The following is an 18,550-nucleotide window of genomic DNA, read 5'->3' on the forward strand; positions in this document are numbered from 1 at the left end:
CCCGCGCGGGCTAGAAAATGGCGGCGGAAGAGATCCGGGCACCGCCTGCGCCGCCCTTATATAGAGGCGACGGCAGCCAATCAGCGCCTCCCGGGGAATGCTGCAGCGCCCCCCTGCGGCGGCGCCTCCCGCGCTCTCCGCTGGCTGCCGCCATGGGCGTGCTGCCGGTGCCGGCGGGGGTGCGCGCCATCCTGCTGGACGTGGAGGGCACCACCACCCCCATCGCCTTCGTGCAGGTGCGCGGCCCCGGGCGGAGGCGGGAGAGATTTGGGTTTTGGGGGGGGAGAGGGGGTTCAGGGATTTGGATGATGTGAGTGGTTTTCACATTCGGTTTTTAGCGGCGTTGGTGATTGGGTGGGCTCCGGGAATGACCGCGGGTTTTAGGAACGTTGGTGGGCTCGAGGGGTTCTTGTGATTGCGTGGGTTTTGGTGATTTTAGGTGTACCGGTGGGTTTGGGGTGGGTTTAGGTATTTTGATGGTTTTATGGTGGGCGGCTGTTTGAGGGGTTATTTTATTGTGCTTGTGTCATTTTAAGTATTTTGGTAGGTTTTTATCGACTACGATGGCTTTCATCGATGGGTCTTAGCGATTCTGATAATCCTAAGTGAGGACAGTGGATTTCAAGGTGGTTTTGGGGATTTCACAGGGTTCCAGGGACTCCGGTAATCTTTAAGGATTTGCGTGGCTCTTAACGATTATGGTAGTTTTTAACAATTTTGGTAATTTTAGACACTTCAGTAGGTTAGAGGGGCTTTGGTGGCGTTTCCAGATTTTAGTGGGGTTTTTTTAAGTGATGATGGTGGCCCCACTGCTCTCAGTGGCCACAATGCCAGCGCTGCCCTGCTTGCTCCCACCCCACCACCGGCACTCAGATGAAGGTTTTAAAGCTCTTTCAGCATTTCTCTGGTTTTGGTTTCTGAGCTGCCATATTCATGTCTGCGTGTGCTGCCAGGAGACACTGTTCCCCTACATCAGAGACAACGTGGAGCAGTACCTGCGTGCGCACTGGGAGGAGGAGGAGTGCCAGCGGGACGTGGGGCTCCTGAGGCAGCAGGTGAGGGCACCTCGTGGCATTGGGTCACGCTGAGGCTCCTTGTCTGTCCTGGTCCTTCACTTTCCCCGTCCCCAGGCCCAGGAGGACTCAGGCCTGGACGGAGCAGTGCCGATCCCATTGGAAAGCGGCAGTGGGGATGAGGAGCTGGAGCGCGTCATCCGGGCAGTAGTGGACAACGTGCACTGGCAGATGGCTCTGGACAGGAAGACCACGGCGCTGAAGCAGCTGCAGGGACACATGTGGAGAGCGGCCTATGCCACGGGGCTGGTGAAGGGAGAGTGAGTAATGGTGAAGGAGCAGGCACGAGGTGCCCTGTTCCTGGTATCCAGCAGGAGAGGGGCTGCGTTGGGCCCTGAACTCACAAACGGATGTAGGTAGGGTCAGTGCCTCCACAGAGAAGTCAAGAAGGACAGCCTTCCCATCTGCTGCCTTATAAACAGGGAGAATTATCTTACAGTGGCCCAATCGCTGTGGATTTAGCGATACTGCTTGACAGCATCCAAAGAGTGGGCCTTGCAGGTGCTATACAGCAGCCTCAGAATATTTTTGGCTGACTCCACGTACACGTAAATCACTATAAAATGACTGAATTACTTTTTTCTTTTGTTAAACAGCTAATGTACCAAAGCACTGAGCACGTGACTGAGAAACTGGAGATAAAGAGGCCAGCTGGTTGCGACAAGGCTACAAAACTCAGTCCCACACTTCCCTATGTGGCTGTTGGGAGCCCTGTGTCTATTTGGGGCAGCACTCTCAGATCTTGGCCCAATGGCCGCACGGTGCTGGTGGGAAGGCTGCTCTTTGAGCATGGGTTAAAGCTGAATTCCTCCAGCACCTCTCCCCATCCGTCTGCTACATCCTACTTCTTCCCTGCCCTTCTGAGGGATTCCTGGGATGCATAGATCCCTCTAGAAGCAGCGCATCCCTCTGGAAGCATCCTCCAGTGCCTTTGGGCCTGCCTTACCTGCTGCCCTGTTTTGCTGCAGAGTCTTTGAGGACGTGGTTCCAGCCATCCGGAAGTGGAGGGAAGCTGGGATGAAGGTCTACATCTATTCTTCGGGCAGTGTTGAAGCCCAGAAGCTTCTGTTTGGATACTCTACAGAAGGCGATATTCTAGAGGTAGATAACGTTACCATCTTCCTCATGGCTTCTTCACCTACAGAGCAGACCCATCCTATGGCTGTTTGTGTTGTGACATTTTGTCAGTAGAGTCTGAGATGGGAAAGCAGGGTAGTGTGGGAGCCTTGATTATCAGCAGTTTAGCTCTCTGCTTCTCATATAGTGTCCAGCCTTTGCCTTTCTCTGTCTTTCAGCTCTTTGATGGCCACTTTGACACCAAAATAGGTCCCAAGGTAGAAAGCGAGAGCTACCGAAGGATTGCTGCAAGTATAGGATGTGACACTAACAACATTCTCTTCCTGACTGATGTCCCTCGAGGTAAGTGACCTGCTGCCTCACAGGACTTGTCACAGCCATCCAGTGATGCTGCAGACCTCCTTGCTTCTAGGGCACCCAATTTGTCACTGCTGTGCTTCTTCCTGAAGCGTTCAGGCTTGCACAGGGCAGTGGGATATCTGTGTGTGACACTGTGCAGTGAGGGAAAATAGGCCAAGCAGAAAACCTGTCCTTGCCCCAGGAAACAAGGAGAGTGTTAAAGCAGAGTGGATCATTTGCTGAAGCAGTCGGTGTGCCCCACTTGCAAACAGGGTCAGAAGTTTTTGTGGCTTGCACTCAGCTTCCCCTGGGAACAGCGATGCCTGCTGTGCTTGGTATGGTTGGTCAGTGGTTGGTTGTGCTGCACAGCAGCAGGAAAACATTGATCCTGGTCTTCAAGGCTCAACTCCTAGGAAACCAGATTGGTGAAACCTCTTACTGGCTATCCTGGGAACATCTTCTGACAGAAATGGGCCGATACCTTGGTCTGAGCCAGCTTAGTCCGAGGAGTTAGCCTCAGTCTCCTACTCAGCTCAAGCAGCACTTCTAGTGAGAGCTTTCAGTAACCTCCTTGTCCCTGCAGAGCCTGCCCCAGGGCCTCTTATTGTGCTTGGGGTGAGAAGGGAGCTTGCGAGGACTGGCTGCAGGCTTGCAGGGTGTTGGGCTGGCTAACTTCAGCCAGTGCCACCAGCAAACACTGCTGTCAGTCTTAACCTTTAAAAAGCACGTTTTATGGGGCTGTTCAAGCCTTAAGGGCCCTCCTGTGGTGAAATCACAAAGCACATCTCCACATCTTCACTCTCTCCCTTTCTTATTTGTTTCAGAAGCAAACGCAGCCGAGGAAGCGGACACTCACGTGGCTGTGGTCATCAGACCTGGTAACGCAGGACTGACAGATGATGAGAAATCGTACTACAGCCTCATCTCATCTTTCACTGAACTTTTCCTGCCTTCCTCTACTTAAGGAAGGTGATGCACACACAGAAGGCTGTGCTTCACCTGAGTTGTCCTTGTGTAACTTCAAGTAATTTTGTCCATGACCAGAATGTAAAACCAAACCCACGTCATGTATTGGACCCACAGCCAATGCAGGTATGGATGGAGAGTATGGTGTGGGGTTCCCAATGCAGTACATTACGGCTGCCACAGACAGCTAGTCCTTGCTGCAGGCAAGCTGTATATACAGAGAATGACTTAAATCTTGGCTACACCTACAGCAGGTCCTAGGTACAAAACAGTATGACTTGTGTGCTGACACTGCTTACAGTGACACTGTCAGCCCATGAGAATGAAGTAGAGCATACAGTAAGAATTAAGTTCTTTAAAAATTGAATTCTGGACCCACCTCATGTTGCTGCCAGGTGATGTGGGTCTGCGGGATCCAACAGGCTGACACCACAGCCAGCTTGGCTGCATTTCTGCCCAAACTACCATCGCTCCTCAGTAGCCAGCTATTGCTGGTCAGTTGTGAGCAGACCTTGCCAAACATCCTGCTGCATTGAATGAGAGTTAAACCAGAGATCTTTTCACCCGCCTTACTTTAACCATGCCAATTTATAGCAACAGTCATGGAGCTTTTCCTTCTATAGTCAATAAAGCCGCAGCTTTGTTTACATCGTGTTCCCTGTATTTAGCTTTGCTGCCTGTCACCAGTGATCCCAGCACCTAAAGGACAAATCTATTTAAGAATACAAACAAACAAAAAACCCACTTTTTTTCCCCGCTTTTGCCCTCCCTGTCCATTCTTTAGGACAGACAAGCCTGTCTTGCTGAGGAAGCAGCATCATGTCCCTGTCTGTCTCATGATTTGACGAGGGACTTGGTGGAAGCCAGGAGGCTGAATCAAGCAATAACAGTGGTGGTCTGACACACTGTCGCTGGCACTCAGCTCAAGAGTATCACCCACTACTTACTAATTGCTGTGCAGTTGTGCTTGAACTTGCCCCTCACAGCTCTGGTAATGAAACGGCCACAACAGATTGCCAGCACACACGCTGCCTTCCTGAGCTCTGGTACACATCTTCAGCTCTCCTGTTGAAGTAGCTACGTAGAGAACAAAGCATCTGAGGAGGTAAACACATCATGCCAGCACTGCCCTTCTAAAACTTGATGGCAGCTGTGAGGCAGCTAATGTGAATGCCTTTCCAGGCTGTGTAGAGCATGATCCACCTCCGGGAAAGAGCCTGCTAATTAGCACTGCTACAGTCTGTACCTGCATGGCTGAATGATCCCCAGCTTCATTAAGTGTTAATTTGTATCATGATAGTGTAAATATTTTCTGTTCTGTGTTTGCCCTCATAAAGCTGTGCATGGGATAGGGGACAAAAATAAAAACTCACTTTCTCCATAAAAGCACTTTATTTAGTGGTCATGTGTATAGTGGTTGTCGCTTAGTTGTACTGAAATGTGCTGTTAGAAATACTGTAAGAAATGTACAGAGTTATTACCAAAAACCTGAAGTTCAGTTTGGATTGCATATAGGAAAACGAAAATCAAGTCACAATCATCATCCTTCTTTTTCTTTGTTAAAATTGTTACAAAGTATAAAACAATAAACCAAATTGATTTAAAAAAAAAAAACAAAACAAAACCAAAAAGGAGGACTATTTACAGTAAAACACCCTTAAAACAAAACACTGCTCGTGCTCCCTATGCATCCACCATGTGCCTGTGTCAGGGGTCCCCCTGCATCCTGTCCCCCACCACGTAGTGCAGGACTGTTGGTGGAGCTGTAGATGACCTGGTGTGCCCCAACCCGCAGCCTCAGCACCTTCCTTCCCAAAAACAAGTTCTGAGCCATGAAAGATCACATAAAGGGCAACTACCTTTAACAGAAAGCTTTCTTGATCATATGTCCTTCCTGGAGAGGCCTCTGCCCTTTTTCAGAGCATTGAATGCCCTTGTGCCCTTTTCCTTTCTGTCAGGAATACTATAGTGTGGTAGGAGTTCCCCTGCAAACACCTCTTGCCACCATTTTCAATTCTGCTTCTTTTCCCACAGGGGTGATGCCCCATGTCAGCACAGGCAGAGAGGCAAACCCAAGATGAGCCTGCCTAGAAAAATGGGAAACAAGTGTGATCCACCCGCTACCTGGCTGATCCAGCAGCCTTCCCAAACTCTATTTTCAGAGATAGGCTTTAACCACAGCCTTTGTCTGCAGGAAATGTTTCTCTTTGTTATATTTCCACTTTAAGCTCCCCTGGGAGTGCACAGCAAAGCCACTCCTGCTTTTGGTGACTTAAGCCAAGTCCCCCAGCCTTCACACCCCTTGGAAGCCCATTCAGGAAAACTGGCCAAGGGAGAAGTCTGGATTGCAAGCAGGGAAAAAATGTGTCTGAAGTTTGACTTGTAAGTGCATAAGGAGCAACACACCAACAAACAAAACCAACTAAAAACCCTACACACAATAAAGCCCATCTGCAATTATACTGTTTTCATTGTAGGTAAGTCCGGTGTCTCTAACACAATGTTTACCTCTTCTGTGAACAACAAAAAGTTACTGAAATACTACAGGTGATATGTAGTGGAAGCACTAAACATTTAAAAAGAGCAGACTCTTCTGGGTCATCTTTAGAGCACACAGGCATTCACTTATTAATTCAGCACCTGGCTTCCATCAGACCCCATTGCAGCCCATGAAACACCAGGCCCAGCACAGTGCTCCCCTGTGCCATGTTCTCTGGTGTGGGCACAGTCCTCTCTGCTGCCAGGTAGCATCAGCCAAGTCTCTCATGATTTCTCCCAAATCCAGCTTTGCCATCAGCTGCTTTCTAGGCTGGAAGCAACGTCCACCTGCTCGTTGTAAATGCTGGTCAGTTTGGGTTTTCCAATGTCCGGTTTTAAGTCCAGAAAAAAGTCATTCCTTCTCACCCTACCAAGTAACTCCCATCAGCAGCAAAGAAAACAATGCAAAAAAGATTCGAAAAGTGCAGCCCAGCAACTCAGGAACCAGCAACGTTGAAGACTATGCCCAGACAGGTCTGTTTCCTTCATCTCCTCCCCTATAGGACAGGCAGAGCAGTGCCTATCTCAGAGGGGCATTGTGAGGACCTGCTGCCAAACATCTTGAACAGCAGGTGTGAGATGGAACTGCTGAGAAAGAGTCTCTGACAGCACAAACTGAACAACTTGTGCTACCCGGCACTGCTGTTCAGAAGGATCCAGTCCTCTTCCAGCAGGCAGCTATTTTTGTTTGGCCCTTAATGAGGCAACCACCCTCAGAGCCCTTTGGCAATACGACAATGATTGCACGTGGAAAACAAACTCATCAAAAAAAGTGTAAATGAGGTCATGTCTAACCGCAGGACTGCACCTGCCCCCCTCCCCCTGGCCAAAGGACGGGCTACACCTGATCTGTCTGGTACTCAGAGGCTTCTGACAAGCTTTCGGAAAAGCTCAGAAAGTTTTCCTGGTACTCAGAACAAACTATCTCAAATCTGTAGTGCCTGAACTCCACAGCAAATGTGCCAAAGTAGCACAGGAAACACATCACCAGGCCCCACTGGATCCTGGCAGCATACATGTGAATGCCTTGCGCCATCAGGATGAAATCTGGAAAAGGAAGGTCAAGGAAAACATTCTGGGAATGCTTGTGGGAATAGAGACACTGTCCAAGAGGGGAAAAGCCAATAGGACAGGCAATAAAATATTGACAATCAGAATCAGCAGGATGATGATCAACCTGGCTACCATCATAAAGAGCGAGTGTGGTGCCAGAGGTGGAAGGGACATCAGGTATCTAACAAGATGGGAACTGCCTATGGAATGCAGCAGCTGTTCTATGCTGGTCAGGGCTTCTGGTCCCAATTCCCACTGATAAACATTTACAGACCTTAAGACAGAAGTGTGGAGAAGACTTGCTTAAATATCAAACCAGCCACTGACAGAGCCAGCAAGCTGTGAGGGCTCCCACTATACACTCCTACCTTCTCTGCACACCCCCTCTAATCTTACTGCTCTCCTGTCTCTCAGAATTTCCTCTGCACTCCAGGAACACACGATCATACAACCTCATTGGTAAACAAACAGTTGTTTCAAGAATGGGCTGTTACCCAAAATAACTTATTAGCTTATTCCCAGCCATTTCTTCCTGTCCTCTAACTTACCCCAGCACTAACATAGACACAACTAAGCAGTGACTGAACCCAGCCCCCCCAGTGAGCACAAAAGGGCTGAGCGAGGGATGAACATGAAGCCCCATGTACACCTGGTTGGGGTGTCTGCAGACTCCACAACCAAAATCCCATTTGTAACACATGTAGTCTTACCAGAAGTCAATAGAGCCAGCAGCTCCTCTCCTCAATGCCACAGCCACTGTTAGAGCGGATGACTGGCTGTAGAACCCTGGAGCACACATACAATCTTTAGACACCTGATTACCACCCCTATCCCTCTATGCTCTCAACATGTTTTTAATCTTGGTCTTTGGCATGATTACAAATGCTAACCTGCTGGTAGCCATTAAATCAAACAGATGTTGTTCTGTTCTTACTGTAGCCACTTTGGAAATCACTAAGAAGTTTTACAAACATTTATGAGGGAAGTAAGGGTATAGCCCATGTAGCCCATGAGAAAAGTAGTGCACTCCTGTAAAACAGAGGTAGTAAAACGAACTGATCACAGATTTGTGCCTTGACAACAATCTGAGCAGTGCTCCTAAATGCTCTGAGCTCCAAGGATGGCTGTAAGAGCCAATCTTCCCTGCTGCAGAGTCAGCCACTGACAGGACCTGGTGTGCCATAGCACACAACAAAAGGATACAGAGCACCACGCAGAGAGTGATGCCAGCCGATAAGGCGACTCGTGGAATTCCAGCTTTCCGTCCCTCATTCTTCAGGTTGATCTTGAGAGTGAGAGCAGACTGGATCCAGCATGCCAAGGTCCCAAAGCCAAAGGTCAGCGATGTGCCCACATTGTGGATCTCCTCATCGTTAGAAAGCTAAGAAGAGAGAAAACAGTGATTGTCTGAATATCACAGGAGTCATCTGCTAGCTACCCTGGAGAGCTGAGAGGGCAGGTTAGAAGAGAGCAAGAACCACTGGGGTGTGAGATAGAGATGCTGTATCATTTCTCCTGGTGGAGTGTAAGGTCTAAGATAACCAAGATAAGTTGGCAACTGTCACAGCCAAGCAGATCCTCTGTCCAAAACCAAACACAGCGGAAAATGCAGCCTCCTGGAGATTGTCTCCACAGCTCCCTGACAAGACCTACTGATGCAAAGTTCAGGAAGAAATACTTCTCTGGCTTGACACAATGGTCAGGGCAGGCAAGGACAACCTGCCAAGTGCCTTTTCAGCTCCCTGCAACGACAGCAAACTGCAGCCTTCAGCTGCACAGAGCAGTGCCATCAGGTAGTGGGCTGCCAGAGCCGCAGCACCTCCACTGAGCTAGCAGAGATAAGCTTCTGTTTTGGCAAGCTTCTACCACAAACTGCTGACTGCTTGTTCCCTCTTCCACCTCTCTTAAGCACCGATGTCTAAGGCAACATAAGCTCATCCCCAGTGGAGTGCAAGTGCTTTTCCATCTCTTGGCTGCCATTTCTCATAGGGCTCAGAGACTATGCAGTGCTGCAAAGGAACAGGACAGACACATTCTGCAAGCAAAAGTTTGCAATGGATGTAAATACGTTCCAGGATGTAAATACATTCACTAAGGGCAAGGCTTAGGCTAAACATTTTCTCCTTTCCCTCCTCTTTTAAATAATAAACCTTTTCTAAATAATAAATCATCAGTGCATAATTCCTCCTTGCAGCCTTGATTCCTGTTCCATGATTTAACCAATTCCCAAACAATGCACAATGTGCGAAATAGCAGAGTAGTCACCCTGCTTCCACTGATCCCTTCCCTCTCTGTTTTTTTAGGGTTGTTCTTTTCATGGTTTTTGGGTTTGTTTTGTTTTTTTGGTTTTTGGTTTTGTTGGAAAAGAGCAGGTTCAAATTATGGTAGAAGCAAAAACAGCATTGAGCTTGTTTTCCCAAGGCAGCATGCACTGCATGGGACTTACAGCCTTCATGGTGACTCTAAAATACCAATACCCAATCTGTAATTTTCTAGAAATGTGATTTAATGCCATACTCAGCTCAGTCATTAGGCAGGGAAAAGTATGGGCTATAGTCTCATTACCATATGCTTTCACAGCTTGGCACAAGATCTAAGCAAAGATACACCTAACTAACAAGGAGTGGATTATTAGTCCAAAATTTATAACCATGAAAAGATTCACAGCATCCACTTTACAAGAACAAGCATTTGCTCTGAAGAGGAGAAAAAAGGAAGATGTCCAAACTGCTTTCTACTACCTAGTCCCTGTCATAGAAATATTCTTCTTGCACCTATACGTGGTACAAGGGCCTTGTAATTCTTAGTTGAGAAGCTCTCATGAAAAAGTAAACCTACAGGTTTTTGGCCTGGGCCATGGAGTTAGCAAGACCTCCAGAACAGTTAAATTAGCTCACAGAAAAAAAGAGAGACTGTAAAGGACACAAAGTTTCCACAATTGCTCTACAACTCAAACAGCTACTAATCCTTCAGAAAACAAGTCCCTTTTCTGTATTAGCAGGAAAACCATCTCCCCTCCTGCAAAAGCAGCTGAGAAGCCTTTCTCTGCTCCTGGCAGCTGAGGCCCTTTACTTGCGTCCCAGTAAGAGACAGAACAACAGAGAAAGCAATGGGATAGGGAAACCAAAGCAGCCTGCTTGCTCTCACGGCTTGATTTTCACTGCAGACCTGACAGACGCAGACTTGTGATCACAGTGAATGCACAACCCCACAGAGTAAGGCTGCAGAGCTGACAGCTTGACTGCTTGTCAAGCAATTGCAGAACAGATGGTGAATTGCAGGGACCTCATCCAGGCACCCATCACACCAGGGAGAGAGGCAGCATTTCTCTGCTGCATCCCTCTCATGGGAGTCAGAGGACAAGCAGGAGATAGGTTTAACCAACAAATGTTTTAAGCAAAGGACACTAAAATGTCTGCTAAATGTGTATGGGCAGCTGTGCATCTGCTAACACAGATGCAGATATAAACTTCCAGCCCAGTCCATTTACGCAGGACCATCTGCGCCAAACCCCAGGGCTCAGGAGATTCAGAAGGCTCCCTGCTCTGGCTCTCAGCAGGTCAAGCATGCATGAAATATACGAACAATTACCACCGTCCTTCATCTCCGCATGTTCTGGAGCCACAATAAGCAGCAGGCAGAGTTGGCACAGTGGGTATGAGGAGGATTGGGGCACAACCAGACATATGTAGTTCAAAGACCTGGGCTGACCTGCTTAAAAAGCAGGAGCCTTATGACACACTCACAGCAATGTGAGCCTGGCGTGCAGTACCTGGAAGTTGCCGAGTAAGGTCATCCCAAAGGAGGCCAGGCACAACGCCACCAGGCCGCTGACATTCAGCCAAGGGTTCAGCACCTTTGGTTTCAGCTGAATGAAGCGCAGAACAGCAACGACGAGTGCTGAGAAAGAAAGAAAGAAAGAAAGAAAGAAAGAGTACAAAGTAGGTCATTAGGTAAAATGTGCTGCAGAAGTTACCTGGCTGGGCTCACAGCTGTTTTCCATCCTCCGCTAACTGCTAGGGGCAGTTACTCTCTGACTAATGGGGCTCACCTGCACTTTTCTACTGTTATTTCTACAGCATATGAGCCTTACAAAAGAGATATCGGTCCCTGTGAAACCATGTGACCTTTTCTTAAAACGACAACAAGATTGACAAAGGGGAATTAAAAAGTCACCTTCCTGCTTTATATGCCATTTTGATTTTCCACAAATGCTAATGTTTCTGGCTTTAGTGGTTTCTGCTGGTTCTTCTCTAGTGGCAAAGTCAACACAGGCATGAGCTCAAGGCAGCCATGAAGCACCTCAATGCAGTAGAGCAATCCTACCTACTGTGGCCAGCCTGGCCTCATCCATAAAGCAGAGACAGCATAAAAACAAATCTGCAGTCTGGAGATTCCCTGGTTTCACTTCTTCTAGCAACAGGGAGAAGCAGTGATGAAAACAGACAGTAGAGCTGGGTTTCAAAAAGCTCTTGCCCTCCTTCACAGCACCTGCTCCCATGCTCAGGTGACTCTGTCCTCATGTCTACTCAGATCACAGCACCAAGACAGTCCCTGCCATTCCATACAGCCCACAAGCTGGAAGCAGAGTTGTTTATAATAATTGAGACCCTGGCTTGATAAGCAAGGTCTGACCTTTTAACAGTGCCACATGAAAACAAACTTAAAGGATGCCAACACTCCCCCTAGAAGTGATACTTGAAAACAAGGAAGTTTAAGTCAGGGTTCACAATGAAACTCATCACACTGGATTTTGCACTACCAAGCTGCATTTTTGTTAGGGCAGGTTGAGATTGTCAAGGGATCTTACTTGTACACACACTGGTATGGATTCACCTCAAAGCTCAACTCAACCCAATTTCTCAGACTGAGAAAGGAAATATCCTGTCTTTCGCTGATAGCAGCAGCAGAAAGAGCCAAACTGGCAGCACCAAAAAGCATCCACAAAGGATAAGATCAGCGCAAGAACTACTAAATAAGAGCAAGCACGAGTTAAAATAATCATTTGTACATTTCAGTTTGGGATAATTTGTTCAAAATAAGTAAAGGTGTCGGTAGAAAACACTCTAAAAGCCTAATGCAGGTATTTTTTCCAAGCATTTGTACTTTTCAGATATTCCTTCTATTTAACATGGAGTGTTTTACCTTTAACACCTGCTGCTGGAAGAAGCCAGTGAGCTCTCACAGCTTCAATAATGGAATCTGGGAAGGGGTGGGGGTGCAGGGCAACTTCTGCATAATAAGTTGTTGCAGTTGTAAGATTATGGCATGGAGATATTCAAATTCGTAGCACAGAACAGAAACCCACCACGCAATGAAGAACAATCACACAGCTTCAAGGCTAATGAAGCTCAAACGTATCCAGCCTCATTCTGTCTTTCTACAAATGAAGCCAAAACAATCCTGGCTCAATCATCAGCAATCACAGCGTAACGGATTCACATCAGCAGATCTAAGAACGACGCATATTGGATATTACTTATGTTTCAATGACTTCTTACAATAAATTACGAGAGAGAAAGAAAGAATTCTCCTTGTGGTTCCTACCTAGAAACGCTGCCATGTTCATGACTTGGCTAAACACGCAGCTCGCAGGAGGAGCATCACCTGCAATACTTGGAAAACAAAGCGTACCACTGTAACTCCAGGATGGCAAAAGACGTGTGAACAACAGCTATTCATCAGAACCATAAGAGGGGAAAAAAAATAAAAATCACTCACCTTATATAAGGTGGCCTTTTGGAACCAGGTTTCCTACAAGGCACAAGCGCACAGAAATTAAGATTCAAGAACTTCTTTTCCATTTTATCAATTATTTTAACAAAACAACTAATTAAAGCAAAGCCCACAGACCCCTCTTACCTCTCCGGTACATTTAGTGCAATAATTTTGTTATCTTCCACTGCTATAAAGTATCTGTGAGGGGGAAAAAAAAAAGACACAAACAGCCTCAAACCTCATTCTGGCTTCTATTCCAAATATCACTCAATCTGGTAAGTACCTTAAAGCCCACTGACACAAGGTCAGGCAAAATCAGAACCTAAGGAGGCAGCCAGTGCTCAAGCAGGCAGCTTTGTTTCCCAGCCCGTTGCCTGCCTTTCTGTTACATCTGCTCTGCATGACCATGTGGAGAAGCAGATTACCAAAGTGGACTAAAAATAATCACCCAAGGAAACATTTTCATTTTGAATCTGGATCGCTTGATTCACCTGGTTCACTCTGCTTCCTCCACAAAAGCTGTTTTAGCAGCAATAGGCTCAGATAAACAGCTTAAGCTATTCCTGCTGCTGAAAAACACCTTCAGATCCATGGCCAAAGTCACATCCTACAATACAGCACTTCTCGGGCTGAGCAGAGCTGCTGATTGCACACTTCTCACTCCCAAATTCATGCTGCAGTTGTCTGCCTGCATGCCTGGGGGGAGCCCACTTGGGTAAAAGCACACCTTGCGTGTCTTTTGTTAAAAAAGGCTGCTGAGAAAAGCGAGGCATCAGCATTATGCTGCTGGCAGGCTGTCCGTATGGGGCTGTATGCTCCATGTTTGGGCTCTTCATCCCAAAGCAGAGCCTGAGCACTTCTCCAAGAGCTCTGCTGAGTCATTTACAGAAAAGGTGATGGAGGGAAATTTCTGCAACTTGGCCTCCTGTTTTTTTTGGCAGTTCCCAGTAATGTGTGCTATGAGGAAGAAAAGGTCAGAAACTTGGCTGGGGAGCACAGAAACTCAGGGAAATGCACATGCTCCTCCATGGACTGGCCCTTGACCCTCTCAAGTGCCTTTCCAGCCCCACAGAAACTGAAGCATCCCCCACAGATTCACCCTCTGAAGTGCAGCAGGTAACTTACACTATCCATAATCCAGCTGACGTAAATAGGGTAAACACAAGGGGTAAAAACATCCACACACTACATTTCTTCCCGTCCATACCTGCTAGAAACAAAGAGTAAAGTAGAAAGTAAAAGTAAGAAGAGGGCACAGGCAATCAGACCTCTTACCGAACCCGTGCTGGAAGCAGAAGAGCATCCCCACAGCAGGGACCAAGACCAACCTCACAACAGGCACTGCCAGCATTACCCACCACTATAGCTGGTGTGAGGGGCTAAGCTGCAAAATGCAGGCAGCTGCTGCGCTGCACAAGAACAGAGAGTCTGCAGCAGGGAAACTCTTTTCAGACATGCACGTGGCGGGGGGGTGCAGATTCATGATCCTTGAGGTCCCTTCCAACCCTGGCCATTCTGTGATTCTGTGATTCCTAGAGAACAGCACCTCGAGAACAGGGGTAGTTCTCAAAGCATTCTCCTGAAGCAGTTTGTATAAGGTCATTCCACGAGACCCGCAGCTCTCACTCCTTGCTCCTTTCCAGAGGCACGTGGCAGCACAGCCTCCCTCCCGTGATCATTACCCATTCCACACACATCATATCGGCACAGTCCGCAGAGCGAAGGGAGACGGATGCACATGTTCTCTCCTCACCCCCACAAAGCGCACGACCAGCTCCCATCCTAGCTACGGCAATCAGCTAAACATGGTGTTTGCATGCTCCCAAAGGGGAGCCAAGCTCAAGTGCTGTCAGAATGAGGTGTGACAAACAGGACCAGCTCTTGATGCTGTGCAATGCTGCATGGGCCTTAAGGATGCTGTGCACATCCTCTCCTGAGGAAGTATTTGTCCTACAGGCAAGATCCCACTGGACAAGGCTGTGAGACGCTGGGACCATTCCTGCAATACATGCAATTCAGAAGTGCCACGATGCTGCCAGGCATCAAACACAGAACACCTTGTATACCCTGTGAGCCCTCTGACAATGGATCAAATACCTCCTCATACTCCGTTGTCCTGCGCAAACATTCCTTCAGGCATTGATTCATCAGCACAGCCAAGAGATGCAAACAGAAAGCGAACAACAGGAGGCTCTCCGCTCCAGCACCCACTTTGATTTCCCAAGGGCAGCAGCCCTACATCAGCTGTGCCGCCCTCCTGCATGCTGCACATTGCTGGAGGGGCACAACACAGCACCATTTGAGCCAGAGGGCTCATCACACCCTGAGCCATGCCATGCTTACATAAAACCATAAGGCTCAAGCGAGGCTGAATCACAAACCGTAAAAGAAGGATAAGCTAGAAAATAAGATCTCTTCCCTGGCCTGGGAGCAGAGGAAACTGCATGCAGGGAGCACGAAGCCACGCAAGCATTAAATACTTCAGTGTAGCGAGCAATCAGCTCCTGCATGTAGATGGATCTTCAGCATGGTGCAGCAGAACAGAAGAAATTGTTGCTGTGGGTGGAGTACATTCCCCCACCCATCTCATCTCTATTCTACTCCCTGCACAAAAGACTCCGGTTCCCCATGGCCCTGCTGCTCCAGCTGCAGCTGTTCTATGAGCAGTGCCCTCGCCTTTTTCTCCCGCAGCCCATAAATATGCAGTGGCATCCCATAACTGCAGCTGAGCTCCTTGTTCCCATCCGGCTGGAGGGGAGCAAGCAGGCAGATGTCACCTCCTGTTAAAGCCCACGTTTCCTCTGCGAGGTAACTGCTGCTAGTGCAGCTCTCCTGCTTTCTACTGGACTAAGCCAAGGCAGCACAATTCTTTCAGCTCAAAGATAGTAGATCTTGTTGCTTACCCTCCCCCCTCAGGAAGATACAAAGAACGCACGGACATGACTACAGCAGATACTGGAAATAACACTTGTCTTCATTACCGTCTTACCACAGCTCCTCTGCCTTCCAATGCGCCTCTCTGCCAAGAAATCACAACCTTCCTAACCTACTTCAGTGTTGTCTGATGGGAGGAAAGGCAGGTGGAACAGGGCTTGTCTCCCAAGGCAGAGCCAAGGGCAGTACATGGGGATGGGGGCAGCAGTCCATGGCTGGGAAGGACATCACTGCTGTTGCAGCTCCTTACATGGGCACTGTGATGAGGTAGGAGTGCACGTACCCCTGGTGCCCCCTCCAAGGTAGGGCATGGAGGCAATGGCTGGACCAGACACTTTCTAGTGTTGTTCAATGGCATGCCATATGCATGCCTGAGGATGTTCAGCAATCTCTGTGTGGACTGAGAATAGTTTAAAATCAAGATTTGCTTGGGCACGTAACACTTGCACCCTGCTACACTGACTGGTTGCAGAACTAAATTACGTGGCTCCTCACCTCTTACCAAAGGTTAGCACATGCCAACCCTGCACTGCTGTTTAACTGAGACCATTCTCAGCCTTTGCAGTAACTTGCTCGGGTCTTGGGATCATGTCTTCAAGTGGGGAGGCCACCAGCACCACCATCAGCAGCCAGGGATGAAAGAATAAGGAACGCAGTCAGCACCTTCCCCTGAGCCAAAATAAAATGGTAAGTGGGAAAAATAACCTAAATTCCCCTCGGGGAATGTAGAAACCATTTCTTGGAGAATTAATTGCTCTGTGGGGAAGACGCTGAGCCAATCTTCCCCTCTGCAGCTTTGCTCTGTGCTGCTGCCACCAGTGATGCCAAATCTGAGCTGTCAACTCCAGATGATGGCACCAGCCATCTCAGCAGTCCCATGCTTTCCCAAATAAATACATCAACTTCGAGAGGTTTTTTGGAATTGCATGCACCTGTTTTGTCATCTCTTAATTTCTAAGGTTTGCAGCAAAGGGAAAGCTTTAGGCAACCAATGGTCCTGCATTGACACGGGCACCCAGGGCTGACAAAAAGGTGTTTTCAGTGGGGCAGCTAACTCAGCCAGAGGCAGCCCGCTGTCCCCAAAGCACACACCACACTTTTCCAGTCCCTCCTGACACAAGGCCTCAGGCTGGCATCACAGGAACCTTGCTATTTCAGGACAGGGTGCAGAGCAGCAAAGGCTGCTGCTGCAGAAGACACAGAATGTCCTGGGTTGAAAAGGACCACAATGATCATTTAGTTTCAACCCCTCTGCCATGGGTAGGGTCACCAACCACTAGACCAGGCTGCCCAGAGCCACATCCAGCCTGGGGATCCTAGGGATTTCCCTCAGCATAGGCTTTCTCTGCTGTCTCCATCCCAGTTCTCATGCCTAAACCTGCTCACACGATCAGCCATTCGCTTTGTTCTTGCTGTCACTGCCCCATGGTACTCCCCCATGCAATTAAGCTCCTGTTCCTCTAATGTAGGTAATTCAATAACAGCGGGCAGCTCACCAAACCTATCCTGCCACGAGTTCATTTAATGTAAGCATCTTAATTTCATCTGCCAAGAACGTCACAGGCTCTTCCTGGAGTTGATTTTGCCAAGAGACGCTAATGCAAGGAAGGACAACACTGCCATGCTAATGGAGTTGCAAATATTTCTAAAGACGAGGACATGCAGAAGCATCTCAAGGGCCCATTCGCAAGCTGCATGACAGAGCAGAGCAGCATTCCTTCAGGAGGCATTTCACAACAGCCGGCCACTGAGTCATTTCAGAGAATAGCCACAGAGCCAAGAGTGCTGGGAGAAGGAGGAAACTGCTCCAACTCTACAGCAAGGCATAAAGAGAGGACGTTAGGCAGCAGCTGAAGGGAGCAACACAAACCGAGGCTGTATTTTGGTGTCTCTGTTGGCTTTAAATGGAGGGCCCGCTACAGCTTTCTGTTGCTTTTCACAAGTGAGAATAACCGCAGCCTCTCGACGCCTGATCACCGTGAGTGGAGGGACACACAGAGGCACCTGACGCAACGCACCACCCACAAGCTACCAATGCCAGCACAACAAAGCAGAGCCCTTTTGGATTCATCTCAAGGTCCTGAGCGCGCAGTGACAGAGATAAGGCACGCCAGGAATTGGTCAATAAAGATCAAAACGGCGGCACTACGCGAACCCGCCATCCATCAGCGGGGCGGGATGCCCCAGCACCCAGCCGCAGGCCGTGCAGCACACAAATGCCATTCTCCTAAGAGAGGAATGGGAAAAGGTACGGCCGCCTCCAGGCGACACGTGGGGACGGGTAGGGGACGCTCCAGCAACCCCGCAGCAAATGCCTTCGACCGACGACTCTCCCTGCCTCACAGCCGGGGGAGAACGACCAACCCAACGGCAACACACCGCCAACCCCGGGGCTGCGCACAACCCGCACGCTCCAAACGGCCGTGCCCTGCCCGCGGCCGGCACACGGTACTCACGGGCCGCGCGGGGACGGCGCTGAGAGGCCGCGCTATAGCCGGAGGCGACGCCTGGGAGCAGTCCTGGGCCGGGCCCGCCTTTTTGGCATCGGGGTCTCGCGTCGCAGCGGGCTGCTGGAAGGAGACAAACGTGTGCAACTGGCCGCGCCGCGAGGCTGCAGCGCCGGCCGGACGCTCCGAGAGCCGCCGGTGCTCCGCAGGAGGAGCGCAGCCACGCACGGCTCAGCCCCGCTCGGCCCCGAGGCGCGCCGCCAACGGCCACCGGCGGCCGCCGGGCTGGCGGCTCCTACCTGAGGGCGGCGGCTGCTCCTCCAACCTCCGCTCCCGGCGGCGACGGCGGCAGCGGCCGGGGGAGGGTGGAGGACAGAGGCGGGAGGAGGGGCTGGGCTGTCGCCC

At 49.2% G+C, this 18,550-nt stretch overlaps 2 protein-coding genes across 9 annotated transcripts; one reads left to right on the forward strand and one right to left on the reverse strand.

The window, feature by feature from the left end:
- Window positions 1–17: 17 nt before the first annotated feature.
- On the forward strand, window positions 18–5,079 carry ENOPH1 (enolase-phosphatase 1). Of its 2 annotated transcripts, XM_052682876.1 has the most exons (6): window positions 18–236; window positions 954–1,055; window positions 1,131–1,333; window positions 2,042–2,174; window positions 2,369–2,492; window positions 3,314–5,079. In XM_052682876.1, exons 1-6 carry the CDS (start codon window positions 18–20, stop codon window positions 3,451–3,453), a joined length of 921 nt encoding a protein of 306 aa, XP_052538836.1. In that variant the 3' UTR covers window positions 3,454–5,079. The 2 variants fall into 2 exon arrangements, with proteins under 2 accessions (XP_052538836.1, XP_052538837.1); XM_052682877.1 differs by lacking the exon at window positions 954–1,055.
- On the reverse strand, window positions 4,825–18,550 carry TMEM150C (transmembrane protein 150C). Of its 7 annotated transcripts, none has more exons than XM_052682884.1 (9): window positions 18,445–18,546; window positions 18,155–18,268; window positions 13,890–13,974; window positions 12,909–12,962; window positions 12,768–12,800; window positions 12,594–12,661; window positions 10,819–10,946; window positions 8,250–8,427; window positions 4,825–7,040 (listed from the first exon to the last, which is right to left on the reverse strand). In XM_052682884.1, exons 3-9 carry the CDS (start codon window positions 13,967–13,969, stop codon window positions 6,832–6,834), a joined length of 750 nt encoding a protein of 249 aa, XP_052538844.1. In that variant the 5' UTR covers window positions 13,970–13,974; window positions 18,155–18,268; window positions 18,445–18,546; the 3' UTR covers window positions 4,825–6,831. The 7 variants fall into 7 exon arrangements, with proteins under 7 accessions (XP_052538844.1, XP_052538841.1, XP_052538843.1 ...); XM_052682881.1 differs by having other exon boundaries at window positions 13,890–13,971; window positions 18,445–18,545; XM_052682883.1 differs by having other exon boundaries at window positions 13,890–13,971; window positions 18,155–18,265; window positions 18,445–18,532.

The sequence above is a fragment of the Tympanuchus pallidicinctus genome, unplaced genomic scaffold (genome assembly GCF_026119805.1).
Source record: "Tympanuchus pallidicinctus isolate F22 unplaced genomic scaffold, pur_lepc_1.0 scaffold2, whole genome shotgun sequence".
Classification (NCBI taxonomy): Eukaryota; Metazoa; Chordata; class Aves; order Galliformes; family Phasianidae; genus Tympanuchus; species Tympanuchus pallidicinctus.